General features: G+C 38.1%; 1 protein-coding gene across 1 annotated transcript in view; it reads left to right on the top strand.

Moving 5' to 3' along the window:
• LOC126190416 (clustered mitochondria protein homolog) overlaps positions 1-16269 on the top strand; it is a 352064-nt gene that overhangs the window by 277247 nt on the left and 58548 nt on the right. The window contains 4 exon segments of the mRNA XM_049931019.1: positions 2334-2563; positions 7474-7610; positions 11149-11343; positions 14046-14258. Coding sequence (XP_049786976.1) covers positions 2334-2563; positions 7474-7610; positions 11149-11343; positions 14046-14258 — 775 coding nt within the window.

Here is a 16269-nt window from a genome sequence, read left to right as displayed (position 1 = left end):
ACTCTGTGGTGGACTTTAAACTTTCCCAGCACCCTCCCTTCAGTTTTGGGCAACAATGCCACAGCAGCAGCTTAAGTTTTACATTTCATTAGAGAGGGTGGATTTTATCTTTTGATCTAAGTTTTAGCGCATGTCCTTTGTCCTTACGTGTCCTCCACCCTAGTGCTTTTAGCGTGGAGGTTTTTGTGTGTTGCAGAGTGGCTGTCTTCTTCTTTTATTCTCATGGTCAGCCAACCATGGTAATCTGCTCTCTTCATCTTCAGCTTGCAATGTCGGCACATACACCTGAACTATTGCTGTCAGTGGTGGTGTGCTGTTGATTCTGATAAGAACAACCCTATCACTGAACTATTCACTGTAACACTCTCTCTCTCTCTCTCTCTCTCTCTCTCTCTCTCTCTCTCTCTCTCTCTCTCTCTCTCTCTGCCCTACATTCCTATTCATAATGAATCCTGCTCCTGTTATACCATTTTCCGTGCTGCTTTTGGTATTACCCTACACTCGTCTGACCAAAAATCCCCGTCTTGTTTCCATTTCACTTCACTGACCCCTACTGTCTAGATTGAGCTTCCCTCTCCTGACATTCCATGCCCCAACTCATAGAACGTTATCCCTTCATTGGGTATTCAGTCTTTCTCTCATCGTTACCTCCCCGTTGGCAGTGACCCTCCCAGAGATCCAAATGGGGGACTATTCTGGAATATTTTGCCATTGGAGAGATCATCATGACACTTTTTTTCAATTACAGGCCCCATGTCCTGTGTATACACTTTACGTGTATTTTATGCAGTGGTTTCCATTGCCTTCTGGACCCTCATGCCATTAATCATTGCTGATTCTTCTGCCTTTAGATGCAGTTTCCCACCCCAAGAGGGAGTGTGTACCCTGAACCTCTGTCCACTCCTTCACCCTCTTTGACAAGGCTGTTGGCAGAATGAGGGTGATTCTTGTGCCGGAAGTCTTTGGCTGCCAATTCTGATTATTAATTAAAGTTTAAGCAGTGGCGGGTTTTGAACCTGGGATTGAGGATGCTTTGTTTACTAAACAAAGATGCTACCCGTAGACCATGGGTCCACAGCTATTTAACCAACACCAACTTTCCCATTAAAGTACCATTATTTGACATAAACTGACACAATAGAGATATTTAAGTTAAAAAATTTGCAGCTTAAAGTGAAAAATTAGCCCCAAGTTAAAAGGCGGCTGTGATGTCATTAGAAACTGGTACACACTATTTGTAATGGCATGCACCCTACATGAATAGGAGGCACATTCACAAAATAAGTTTCCTGATGTTGTTTCCAGTAAAGTAGATGTATTTACCTGGGGAAATTGTGCATGCGTGACCCATCAATGACGTGACAATCGAATGCTGGCCAGATAGGTTCTGCCTGATGCCAGCTCCTTGGCAGCAATGCCCTGAAGTCGCATTTTATTCTTTCTCTCACTACCTGTGAGGTTCGGTCAGTGATGCAGTTCCTTAATGCACAAGATGTAGTGCCTATTGGAATTCATTGTCAGCTCTGTTAGGTCTATGGGCAGATCATAATGAGCAAACAGATGGTGGGTCACTGGTGCATGCTTTTTCTGGCTGTCATCAAACAGTCCATGATGAAGAGCATAGTGGGCGACTGTCCCTCATCAATGATCACTTGGTTGAGCTGGTGCAGCCGTGCATCCAGGAGAACTGTTGCTTCATGATTAGAGAACTCAACAGCCATTTTCTGCAGGTAACAAGATTCTTGTTGCATGAAATTGTCACTAAGCACCTACTGTTTAAGAAATTGTGTGCCAGATGGGTGGAAAGAAAGCCTGTCACCTGAGCACAAAACAAAGTACATTGAAAGGCTAAATTCACACACACTGTGTCAGTGGGGAAAATGATACGCACAGTGTTCTGGGACAGGAAAGGCATTCTGCTCAGAGGTGAAACAGTGAACGCTGACCGTTACTGTGAAATGATGTGGAAGCGGCTGTCACATGGTGGTTCCATTCATGGGCGGGAGACTTCTGTCTCACAGATTCATAAAAGTTGACTCCACAATAACAGTTGTCGCAATTCTTTTGGTGACTGTTGAAAATTAGTTCAAACATTGCTATACCTGTTGCTAATAAAGTTTTTAATGTAAGGGTGTCGTCTTTGTTTAAAAAATAGGGAATCTTACATTTTCGATGTGCCATGTACGTCTCATCAATTTTTCTTGCTGTAATTGTAAGCAGTGGTATTATGTCTCGGAGAATTTCAAATTTTCCCTTCTGAATTTCAAATTTTCCCTGTCTTCACTTTTAAATGCTCCTTTCCAATATATTTTTTCATTATTTTTCTGTTCCAGGTCTACAGAGGATGAATTCAATCCTAAACCAGCAAGCCCAAGCCATCTGTGTCACTCATTAATAGAGCTACTGAACCAGATAAGCCCTGCTTTTAAGAGGAATTTCTCAGTATTGCAGAAAAAGCGCACACAGCGACACCCATTTGAACGTGTAGCCACACCATACCAAGTGTACACATGGGGAGCACCTCAACTGGAACACACAATTGATGCTATCAGAGCAGAGGATAGTGAGTTCACATTTCTCTGACATAAAACTAAATTGGGCATTGTCACTAATTAAGCATGCACTCAGAATTTTTAAAAGAACAGGAATAAGTTGTCTAATAGTAAGAGAAAGTATACCAGTCTCATATTTTGCTGAATGGAGGAATTTCGCTTTTACTTTCCAGAAAATATATAGTATTTGAGATAATACAAGGAGCGGTCAATAAGTTGTCTCCTTGTGGTCTTCAGTCTGAAGACTGGTTTGATGAAGCTCCCCATGCTACTCTATCCTGTGCAAGACTGTTCATCTCTGAGTAACTACTGCAATCTACATCCCTCTGAATATGCTTAGAGTACTCATCTCTCGGTCTCTCTTTATGATTTTACCCTCTCCCCCCCCCCCCCCCCCCCGTCACACACACACACACACACACACACACACACACACACACACACACACACACACACACCTCCAGTAGTAAATTTGTGATCTCTTGATGATGTCTCAGAATATGTCCTACCGATCAATCCCCTCTTCCAGTCAGATTGTGCCACAAATTTCTTTGCTCCCTAATTCTATTCAATACTGCCTCATCAGTTATGTGATTTACCCACCAAATCTTCCGCATTCTTATGTAGCAACATTCAAAAGCTTCTACATTCTTTTTGTCTAAACTGTTTATTGTCCATGTTTCCCTCGCAGACAGGGCTAAATTCCAACAAATATTTTCAGAAATTCTTCCTGATGCTTAAATCTATACTCAATGATAACAAATTTCTCTTCTTCAGAAAAGCTTTTGTCGTCCTTGCCAATCTACATTTTATATCCCCTCTACTTACTCCCTCGTCAGTTACTTGGCTGCCCAAATAGCAAAACTCGTCCAACACTTTTAGCGTCACATTTCCTAATCTAATTTCCTCAGCATTAACTTTTTTAATTTGGCTACATTCCACTATCCTTGTTTCGCTTTTATTGATGTTCATCTTATATCGTCCTTTTAAGACCCTGTCCTATTCTGTTAAATTGCCCTTCCAAATTCTTTGTTCTCTTGTAGAGAATTACAATGTCAACGGCCAACATCAAAGTTTTTATTTCTTCTCTCTGGATTTTAATTCCTACTCCAAATTTATATTTTGTTTCCTTTACTGCTTGCTCAATGTACAGATTGAGTAACATAGGGTAATGGGCTACAATCCTATTTCACTCCCTTCTCAACCACTGCCCCTTAACTCTTATTACTGCTGTCTGGTTTCTGTACAAGTTGTAAATAGCCTTTTGCTCCCTGTGTTTTACACCCTCTACCCTCAGAATTTCAAAGAGAGCACTCTAGTCAAAATTGACAAATCCTTCAACTGTTTTCTACAATAAGTGTTAATGTCAGAATTGCCTCTCATGTTCCTACATTTCTCCAGAACCCAAACTGATATTCCCCGAGGTTGGCTCCTGCCAGTTTCTCCATTCTTCTGTACAGAATTTGTTAGTATTTTGCAACCATGACTTATTAAACTAACAATTTGGTAACATTCACACCTTCCAGCACCTGCTTTCTTTGGAACTGGAATTATTATATTCTTTTTAAAGTCTGAGGTTGTTATGCTTGTTTCATACATTTTGCTCACCAGGTGGGAGAGTTTTGTCATGGCTGGCTCTCCCAAGGCTATCAGTAGTTCTAACAGGAAATTATATACTCCCAGGGCTTGTTTTGACTCTTCTGTCAAATTCTTCTTGCAGTGTCATATCTCCCAGCTTATCATCTGTTTCCTCTTCAATTTCTATAATACTGCCCTAAAGTAAATCTGCCTTGTATAGACGCCCTATGTACTCTTTCCACTTTCCACCTTTCAGCTTTACCTTCTGTGCTTAGGACTGGTTTTCCATTTGTGCTCTCTTGCTTCATTTTCTGCACTTTTATAATATATTCTCATTTCTTATCTCCTGTATTACCCAAAGATGTCTACTAGGCCTGCCCTTCTTACTTATTTGATCCTTTGTTTACTGAGTATCCCCAAATATTATTCCAGCAATATGTGCCATTTGTCAAGACATCAGTTTTCAGTTTTGTTATGGGAAATATTGAGGGAACACACATTGAAGTTGACTCTGGATAGTATAACTCAAATATGATGGAAGTGAAATAATCACCAATTAGTGAAAGAGATCTGAAAGTGGTTCATTTGTTTAGTTGAATAGCCCAATCAGCTGCTTTGATAATACCAGATGTTGCAGTTACATTATCTGATTCAAAAGCCTATTCAGCTCAACAATAATTATCTTGTACAACAAATTTTCAGCAAATGTGAACATGAAATAATCAACAGAACTACATATTTATCAGTTTGTCCTTTATTCCAGTTTGAGGTAGTTGATTAAGAAATAACTACTTCACCAGCTAACCTGGTACACACTGTTATTATTATAATTTTCTTTCTTTAATAAAAAAAGATAATGAACCACTTTGCTTGTTGGCACACTTTCTTAAATTTTGTTATGCAGAACCTACCTGCACATTCCCAAATGCCTGGCAAACCCTTGATTGTCACAGTCCAACTATAACAGTGTAGACACACACACACACACACACACACACACACACACACACACACACACACACACACACACACACAGGAGTATTCACCACTATCCCACATGCACAAATGGACCAGTTATGCTACTTCTAGCAGCTGTGCAATGAAACTGCCGAGACCATACAGATGGATGTGGATGCCATAGTCTTGCATCTACAACATGTATGCCTCTAGTAGGACTTTCTTCACTATCAGAATATTTGGGCTATTGTCATATAAATACAAATTAAGAATATTGTTTTAAATAACTTCTTGATAATTAAAACATTCAATTTTATTTTACAGTATTATTATTTTATTATTATTATTAAGTTTTAATCTCTTCTGTTTTGGAAACTTGGATTTCGAAGCAATATCAGTTTTTTTTTCAGTTTAGCATACTGCTTGAAAACAGGTGTCCTATTAGACATCAGTTATTGCTGTTAATCTGACCATGTGATGGTTGGAATCACACAAGTTGCTGTCTTTAATTAGCTGTTACACACCTACATGTGGCATTCTGATCCTAGGAGAGGGAAAGAGGTAGAGACATAAATATTAGAAAAATGCCATATTATTCATTCCAGTTTAGAAACAAACTCCAGTCTAAGGACGGGAGATTTCTGGCAATATCCTTTTTCCCAAGAAAGGTATGCGGGAGAGCTTATGAAAAATTGTGACAAAATAAGAGTGGCAGGGATAGATGGCAGGTTAGTAAGAGCCTTGCTTGCAGAAGGCAAGAGTATGGGTCCACATTTGAGTCTGTCAAGAACTTTCACAACAGTGCACACTGCACTTCAGTGAAGGAATCATTCTAAATACATAAAAAAATTGACAGCTCTTAGTGGAAGGCACTTTAGATGATGGAAAGTGTATCATTGTGGATTAATGGGTGACATGAAGCATGTACAAAAAATGCTGTATGAATAGTTGCAGTTTTTGTGGACCATGTAGTGGTTTTGCAGAAAGTTGTTTAGAAAATTCCTGGGTGAATACAGGAATATCGTACAGCCTCTTCTGAATATCTTCCATAGCAATACTAGAGTCATTCCTCCCACACGAAACTCTCAGTTCAGAAATATTGCAGATTTATATGTTGTTGCAGTCATTATCTTTACAGATATTGTGATAGAAGAATGGGTTATTTATAATATACAGTAGAGCAAGTTCTAAAGTTGCCTATACAGGGGATATAAAAAATACTTGGATAAATTTTGGGTCAGGTTCCTCGCATCAAATAAGGCAGAATATTGTGCAGTAATATGTCCACCCAGTATGCTGCATTGTTCGATTTGCACTTAAGTACATTATACAAGAGCATTTTCTATTAAAATGAATTATTTACAGTATCACAACTAATTGGAACACACAGAAAATGTTCAAAAGGTACCTTTTTACTTTCAGACATGATTTGCTTCTTGGTTCATACACATTTAAGACTCTCTCAAGATATGCTTAGTAGTTTCACTCATTTCCTTGCATACTTCAGTAGTCCCTGCAGTGTATCCATTGCATTTCAGTCTCAGGAGAGTAAACTTGCAGGCCATGGAATTGATAACTGATCCTCATTTACTCACACATTCATTTGGTAAATACCAATCAGTGTGAATCTGACCATGTAACTAATGCTGTCAGAGGTCAGTGTGCATTCTGTGGAATACCTGGAATGATGGTTCCAATAAAGTTTCTGGAGACATTGTCTGTTAATTGTGTATGGGGGACCAAATCTAATATTGGAGGCTGACTAGCCACCAATGTGCTCATACCACTAATATAAAAACAAATCTTTGCTGTTGTATCATCATCTCGCAATCAACTTCTATTGACAGTATTGCCTAGAATGTTCTTTCAATAACAACTTGAAAATGAAGCATTATAAATTATTTATATGGCAGTTTCTCCTTTGATTTGGTATCGGGAACCTGACTCAAAATTTTATGTACCATATAGTTCATACATCCTGTCCAGTAGCCTGCTGTGTCGAACGCTTTAATGCAGGAAGTAAATTATTTTATTACTTGGTGTCCAATATTTACAGTGGCAAGACGGTTTTGATTTTGTTTGTAATTTTCAAAAAATAGAAATTTTTACCTTTCTGTTAAAGCTATTCATGCAAGGAAAAAAGGAGACTACTTCCATTTTTTAAAAGAAAAGAATCCTTATGCTTGCGAATGTAAAAATATGCTTTACGCTCAATTTTTTTTTATAGTCTAGTGATGGATGTTCAATTTCTCTCTGGAAAATAATATTAAAATTTTGTTCGCACTTTTTAAGTTTTTTTAGCACAAAAGATATAGTGATAATTAAAACGTGTTGTTATGAAGAACTGATGCTTTTCCTTATGTAATTCTCTGCTTTTGACTGACAGCATTTTCATCAAAGCTGGGATATGAGGAACATATTCCTGGGCAGACAAGAGACTGGAATGAGGAGTTACAGACTACGAGGGAATTGCCTAGAAAAAATCTGCCAGAGAGGCTGCTAAGAGAACGGGCCATATTCAAGGCAAGAAAATTCAGGAAGTGTGTGTACTGAAAAATAGCAAGATTTATTAAGAAACAAGTAATTTTGAGAAAGAAATTTTGTTTCAAAAGAATTATAAGTTGCATGTTATAGTACTTTATAACTAAAAAACATTTAAAATGTACATACATTTCCCAAGGTTTTAAAGTGATATGATTGTACTTCCCAATTTCTCTTTATTGCTACAGTAGTTTTATTCATTTTTTTCTGTTTGTTATTGCAACAACAGTGAAAGGATATCTGTAATTTAGTGGTACATAAATTTTCTCTATAGATTTAAATAAAACTGATGAGCAAATCAGTGTTCACTACAAGTGAATTAATTGCTGTCTAGCCTTTCCCTTTTTTTATGTTTGCTTTTGAAATTTCAAATGTCATGGTTGAAGACATTAAAAGCTCTTTCAATCCAAAATGATGGCCTCATTCCACTCATGATTTGTGTTCTCCCTCGTGTGTTCTGCTTCTGAATTCTGAGAGGGGAGGCAAGCAGAGGAGAAATGGTTTCCCCTTTCTGTATACAAATAAAATGTAGTTCCAGATCTTCTTGTGTTCTGATATGATATTTAGAGATGGTGACAATATTGTGAAAGGGATAGATTACTTTTCTCCATATAGATGAGATTTTGAGTTGCAGACAGACACAATGAAGAGACAGCTGTTCGCTTAAGCTTTCAATCAACAGGACCTCTTGTTAAACACATGCTAGTGTGAACATTTTCTAATTCAGGACGAGGCCTTTCGGTCAAAAGCTTAAAAGAATAGCACTCTTTTCATAATATTGTTGTTATTCCATACTGGCCATTCCATTGTTTGTTTCCTTTTGAGAAAGGGTGTGTTTTGTTGTGGTCAGTCCAAACATTTGTTTGATGCAGCCCTTCACACTAGCCTACCCTGTGACAGCAGCCTCTTAAACTCTGCGTAAGTACTGCAGCCTATGTCTATTTGAACCTACTCACTGACAACCTAACCATGATCTCCCTGTACGACTCTGAAGACTATCTCCCCCACCAACACATTTCTGTCCACTATTCTTCAAAGTCTGGCAGAATTAAAATGCTCTTAGTAAGTTTTTATTTCTGCCACCTGAAATTTGGTTACCTCTCTGAATTTCTCCTTGGTTTCCTTCATAATGTGTTCCATGTACAGATTGAATGATGGTTGAATAACTTAAATCGGACTTTTGCACAAGTTGTAGATAACATTTGCACCCTGTCTTTCGTCCCTGCTATCTTCAGAATTTCAAAGGATGTATTCAATTTGTCATTTTCAAAAGCGTTCTCGAAATCTACAGATGCTGTAAACAATAAATGTTGGTTTGCCGTCCTTCAGCCTTGCTTCTAAGATAAGTTATAGGATCTCTCATGTGCTTGTATTTCTCTGGAACCCAAACTAATTTTTCTGGAGTTAACCTGCCAATTTCTCCATTCTTCTGTAAATAATTTTCATCAGTATTTTCCAACCAAGACTTTCATTTCCAGAATTATTAAGATGAACCTGTTTCTTTAATGTTCTGTAATTCAGTTCAATTTAGTTGGGTTATCTGTAAGGTATTTCTCAATGAAGTGAAGCTTTGCTTTATAGATGTGACAAAGTTTATAAGAAATATTAAGATTTTGTTCATAGGTAGAATACACGATATGAAAAAAACTTTGATCTAGATTCACAGCTGAGTGAATATTTTTTGTTTTGATGTCTTTAACAAATAAAATGAGAAACATTATTAAATGGTTTTCTGTACTATGAACACATGGGCTGCATGTGGAACTGCATCTAAACCTTCTGGGCATTAATACATAAAGAGGAATCATAGTTGCATATGTAGTGACATAGGTAGCAAGGTTACAGTTCTGTGTATTACTTTGATGAGGGATGTCTTCCCAGTGACAGGACTGAAGTTGCAGCAGGTGTGGAAAAGAAGACAACTGTCATCAAATTGTAGGTATTACTGTTCGTTGGTAGGTCTGGCATGTACTGAATTGTCAGAGAGAGACTAAGCAGCTGAAAATCCATTAATTACCTTATTTTTATGTAGTATTAATATTTTCATAAATTTGGCTCACAGTGAGACTGAATAGGAAAATCTGAATTTTCACTGTGAGAATTCACATGGTTGCTTCCTAGTAATATAACTTGTTTTAAAAAGTACTGCAGCCTATGTCTATTTGAACCTACTCACTGACAACCTGTACTATGTTCAATTGTATGTCTATGTCTATGTTGTCACAAAATTTAACCCTGGATAGCTGATGCCAGTAGGAACCAAAATTACTAATGTTGTTCCTAGAGCCAACTGACACATAGAAAACGTGTAAAAAGACTCTTAATTTGGCTTTTTTAGGTTCTGCAGTGTTAAGAGTTTCAAAGTATTGATCATAAAACAGAGAGTATGTAAATGATGTTACTAGAGAAATATGTGGCACAGTCTTACTGTTGAAGTAGGTGACCATCCATAGTAAATAACTCCAAATTGTTGGCAATCACTTACTTCAAAATGTTGAACTTGTTTGTTTGCAAAATCCCCATAATATATTTGCTAATGGCAGCAATTTCCTCAAGGCCTTGCCTTACTTCCTAAATGATTCGATCCCAGATTCTGTTTGCTAATATAAGGGCGGACAAAAATTGTCACAAAATTTAACCCTGGATAGCTGATGCCAGTAGGAACCAAAATTACTAATGTTGTGTAGGTTGACAACACACAATTTTTAAACTATGGAAACTTGCCACTATGTGCTCCGATTGGCCATGGGATTGCCCTGTTGCCAGGTGCTCTAGACCAGGGGTTCCCAACAAAATTTTCTTGAGGACCCCCACTCATCGAGCATGATTGGTACCTTGTCATATCACAGGATTAAGTACCTAAAAAAGCCAAATTAAGAGTCTTTTTACACGTTTTCTATGTATCAGTTGGCTCTAGGAAGATGCTAGACGCAGAAGCTAGCGTTCGCTAAAGCTCTGCTCATGCAGGAAGTGGCCTAGCTCGCAGACCCCTGGGGGTCCGCGGACTTCCTGTTGGGAACCACTGCTCTAGACAACACACGTGTGCGTATCATGTCAGGGCGAGGGACATTTGTATGTGTGAACTGACAACCATAGTGCTGCCCATCAACTGATGAATGGCAACAGGGTAATCCTGTGGTCAATTGGAGCATGTGGCACAAAGTTTCTGTAGTTTAAAAATGATGCATTGTCGGCCTACACAACATTAATAATTTCGGTTCCTACTGGCATCAGCTATCTAGGGTTAAAATTTCATGAGACAATTTTTCTCCACCCTGTATTTTCTATTTTGGTTCTTGTGTATCTGTCTTCTGGTGCCTAATAGGAAAGTTTTCCCTAACTTTGGTTGTAGTGTGATTTGTTGAAAGAATTTTTATTGGAATGTATCCAAATGCAGAGGTATACATGCAAATGAGTTAACAAAGGAAAATACTTACTATTCTACAGCTGGTATTTCGGTAGAAGTACATATTATATTGAGACAGGAGAGAGATAATGGAACAATGGTCTATGGTTTCAGGTTCACAGTGACTTTGTCGCAGCTGCAACTCGAGGGGCTATGGCTGTTATAGATGGCAACGTAATGGCCATCAATCCTGGTGAAGAAGCAAAAATGCAGATGTTCATATGGAACAATATATTCTTCTCACTTGGATTTGATGTCAGAGATCACTATAAGGAATTAGGAGGAGATGCTGCAGCCTTTGTTGCACCGGTAGGTCTGGTGTTTGGTTAAAGTTGCCTTTTTCCATTCTTGCACAAGAAATTTGTCCAAATTTAATATTTAATTGGAATTTTTTTTACAAATTGTGAAAATAACAGTGATGGTTTGTAACACATAATTATATTTTACTCCATTAATCTGAAAAATTGCACTGTTAGCTATAACTTTGTTTTCATAAACAATTTAGTGTACACATTTATGACCGTGGTCACAAGTAAATATGTTGTGCTGTCTAATAATGTGATCTATTTATTTTGTTGGTGCATAGAAAGCATCTTTGATAACAAACTAAAATGGCAGTTTTGATAAAATACTTTTTCTTCTAATTGTCATTAAAAAGGGGTACATACATATTGCCATTGCACTATGTTGTAGTATTAGAGCTGTTGGAGGTCCATGCTGCAGAGAGAGATATATAGAGAAAGACTTTATAACAGATTATATAGATCATTTGAATACCATGAACAAAATATAAATCATGTATCACTTTATATAAAGAAATATTTGATGTTTATTATTTTCTTCAGTAGTTCAAAGGGACTCTAGACATTTTAAATAAGTCAGGTATAATTAATGTATTTTTAATGTGTAATGAAACATTTTTGTAGTGTGTGAATATGGTTATTGGTAGAATGTGCACAAATTAACTTGGCTTGCTTCTGCATAGACTGCAATGTAGAGAGAATAGTGGTAGTGTGGGTTCCCTTATGAATGTGCCATTGCACGGTAAAAGAGGTGAAGGTCTGTTACTCACATGTTTGACTCATGACTGATGAAATGATTCTATGGAATAAGAACTTTAACTTCACACGTTAATGATGTCTAAATACTGGAATCATTTATGTACTGACAGTGGCAAAATGTTTTGCAGTCTGGTGAAGTCATGAATGTATAAACTGTTCAATTCAAAATTATTTAAGTGCCAGTTAACAAGAGTGTTAGAATTATGACTTTAACAAACGCAACTGCTATGAAGCAGTGTGTGTGTGTGTGTGTGTGTGTGTGTGTGTGTGTGTGTGTGTGTTTCTTTCCAGGAGCTCCTCCCAAACCCCTAGATGGATTTCAACTAAATTTGACACAGAAACAACAGATCTCACAAGTATCAGCACTGTGGGGTTTATAATCTACTAGCTCCAATAGCACTGGAGATATGCACAAAACCGTATTTTTTCCAACCCTTCGCAAATAGGCTGCCCTGCACAACAGGCAGGTTGTATGGGACCAGTATAACCTGCCATAGCAACCAGCTTTGCAGGGCAGCCTACATGTCAGAGCCAAGAAATGGAGATGTAGACTGTCCTGCGTGACAGGTGTGCTGTGTTATCATAGTATTGACCTGCTTTGCACGGCAACCTGTGCATCAGGAGCACATAAGTGATTTTCAAGCTCTGGATGTGTAACCTGTTCGGCATGACAGGCATGTTGTGGGAGTAGTACCGGTCAGCTTTACTTAACTGTGTTGCAGGGGCTACACAGACAGACAGACAGACAGACAGAGAGAGAGAGAGAGAGAGAGAGAGAGAGAGAGAGAGAGGGAGGGAGGGGGGGGAAGTCGGATGAGGTCAGATAGAGGGGATGGAGGAAATGGACAAAAGGGGGGATGAGGAGGAGAAGATGAATAGACAGAGAGAATGGGGGGGAGGTGATAGGTATGATGTGGACACTGGGGGGGGGGGGGGGGCTCGTGGCAGGAAAGGGGATGTTGTTTTCAATCTATGTGTCACATGCATATGTGGGCAAAACTGCGGAGAAAATGCTAGCACGTAAATGAAGCTGAAAGGCATTTATCACTAGTAAAAACACTGTGTGACATATCACAAGCTCTGGTTGACACAAAGTGATATGGTATCACTAGATTCAGTGTGTATATATCAATTCTGCCACATTACAGTAGCCAACAATGTTGGTTACTACAAGTCTGACAATATAAAATAAAGGGTATTGCATGAATGGTATGTGTCAGTCCCCTGACAACTTGTTTGTGAATATTATGTAAATATAAAATTCTCTTCTTCTTCCGTGTCTTTTCCTGGAGTAATGTACTTGTAGCTATGTTCCCCCTCCTCTCTTTATTGTGTGTTTGGAATAGCTAGTAGTTGCTGCAATCCTATCAAGTACTCCTTATAATGAGATCTTTTTATTTCTTCCTCTGCATCTGATGACATTAATTAAATGGAATTTTATATAATCACATGTGCCTAAGTATGAAGAACCTTCCCCACATCTGTGTTGGGTGAACTCTATGGTGCTAGGCTAAGAAGTAAAGAGACACTAATGAGAACATTCAAAGTATGCAGGTCAGCAGGTGTCTGTCAACTGAGGGTGCTTGACCCTTTCAAACGAAGGTGGAATCTCCCAGCATTTTGTATGAAAGTGTGTTTGTATGCAGGGGCCAATTTACTTTGTGCAAGCTATACAAGATTGTATTGGATTCATTAAAAATCTAATTCCTGAATTTACAACTTTTCTTTCTCTAGTTTTCGTAAGCTCTTAATCTAGGAATATATAATATTTTAAAGAAACAAAAAATGAGTCTCCCATTCCAGCCAATCAAACAGGAATGAAACTGAGATTGCCGATCTGAATTTGATGTGTTATTTATAATCTCATATAAGCATCTATTCATTTTCCTTAGCATCTATTCATTTCAAGAAATATGTTCAGTTGATAAAAAATTTACAATTACTTTTTAGCGAAATGACTTGCAAGGCGTCAGGGTCTACAGTGCTGTAGACCTACCTGGCTTATACACATTGGGAACAGTGGTGATTGACTATCGCGGCTACAGGGTGACAGCTCAGTCCATCATTCCAGGTATTCTGGAGCGTGAACAAGAGCAGTCGGTTGTATATGGCTCTATAGATTTTGGAAAGACAGTAATCTCTCATCCTAAATATCTTGAAATGGTAAGTATGACAAAAATTATATTTACAAAACATGTTACATACTACAGTGGTTGCATTTTACATCCATTTTATACATTTATTACTTTTACGGCTGATATATTACTGGTCCACATCACAAGCACTCTTAGAATTCATTGAATTACTATAACAATGGAAACTCCAGAAAGGAATATCAACAACATTATGAAAAGGAGATTGCTACTCGCTGCCGAGATGACCCATCCTGGATAATAGTTTTTATTCATTGCATAATTCTCATGCACTTCTAGGAGTGAGTGGATAACCATCACTTTCCTGGAATACAAGAAGTTTTTGGAACACTGAAGTGTAGCTTTTATGGTATGACAAGTTTTGAAACTGACCTACTCATGTAGATAAAAAATAAAAAATGGAAATTTTAGAGTCTTGTCCCACCCTGGATAACCTACTATGAACGCCCGTGGTTAGCACCATTATTCGTGGGCTACAATCACGGTATATGAGGTCCGTTCAAAAAATTCCGTAACTTTTCCCACAAAATTTTTCTTTGTCTAGCTTTTGCTTATTTTGCATGGTCTCCTTCAGAATACTGTCCTCCACAATTGATACATCACTCTTGACGCTGTTTTCCCTTTTGTAAGCAGTTTCGGTATGCCACTTGCTGGATCCCACAAAGTACAATCTGCAGATTTTCTTCTATCTCGTCAGACATTGCAAAGCTTTGTCCTTTCAACTGGGTTGTCAATATTGAAAATAAAATAAAGTCTGCAGAGACCAGGTCTGTAGAGTATGCAGGATAAGGCAGTGCAATGACTTCGTTTTTTGTGCAATAGTCACACACCAACAGGGATGGATGTATGGCTGTATTATCGTGATAAGAGCCATGAATTCTCTCACCACATTTCAGGCAATTTCCCTCTCACATTTTCTTGCAGGCATCACAACATGTCCCGATAGTACCATCAATAAACAGCTTGCCCCCCTGCAGCACAATTCCATTGAAGTTCCTGACATGAGCGTTGTCAGTAGATGTCGAAGGGCGTCTTGAACTAGGGTCATCTTTAACTTACATGTAGCCATTTTTAAACTGTGTGAACCATTCATAACACTGAGGAGGACTCAAGCGTTCATGACCATAGGCTTCCTGCATCATTGGGAGTGTCTCTGTAAAGGTTTTTGCGAGTTTCGCAAAATTTAAAGCAGACGCGTTGATCCTCTAATTCCACCATCGTGAAATTTGCAAATTGTGTGAGACAACTTTCTACTCAATGCAGCACTGAACAGTAACTAACAGACACACATCAATGAAACTTCCAGCAGATATGCATTAAACACACTTGGGCTCAGGAATGCCAACCGCATTTTTCTCCAACACCCCATTGGTGCAAAATTAAGAATGTTCTGGAATTTTGCAAAGAGACCTCGTAATATCTCTCTCTCTCTTATGAGAACAGCTAACAGTAATCACTTCTATTAAAATTTACTTCAGTTCACTGGTGAATAAATAATGCTAATTAAATCTTTGCTAAAAAACCACAGACAGCAAACAAAAAACAGGAATTTCTTAAATTTTAATTTGGAATTTCATTACTAATTTAGTCATTAAAGGACCATTTCACAATGATACAGGATTTACCATCTTAATGCAAATGTTAGTGTGCACATGTGGTCAGCTGTACTGATGCTGAAGGACCTTTTCAGTAATTTGGCTGAAGTGATTTTGGAAAACCACAGAAAATGTACTTCAGGATGGTGGGACTTAGCTTGAGTGTCCATCCTCCTAAATCGGAGGCCAGCATCGTAACAAATGCACTATCTTAGTTATCCTAATAACATGAGAAGTAAATCTCTGGATATCTATCACTGTGCCTGCACCTATCACGCACAAGCATTCACGCATGCAGCTTTAGGATTGTAATCATGCTGTATCTATATACAATTTTAAACCCTAAGAGAAAATGCTGTTTAGAGACATATTCATTTTCTCTTGGTCCAAACTAGATCTGGTTCCATGATCGAGTATAGAAAGCTT

This window comes from Schistocerca cancellata, chromosome 1, assembly GCF_023864275.1.
Source record: "Schistocerca cancellata isolate TAMUIC-IGC-003103 chromosome 1, iqSchCanc2.1, whole genome shotgun sequence".
Taxonomy (NCBI): domain Eukaryota; kingdom Metazoa; phylum Arthropoda; class Insecta; order Orthoptera; family Acrididae; genus Schistocerca; species Schistocerca cancellata.
This window is presented reverse-complemented; position numbering and strand designations above follow the sequence as displayed.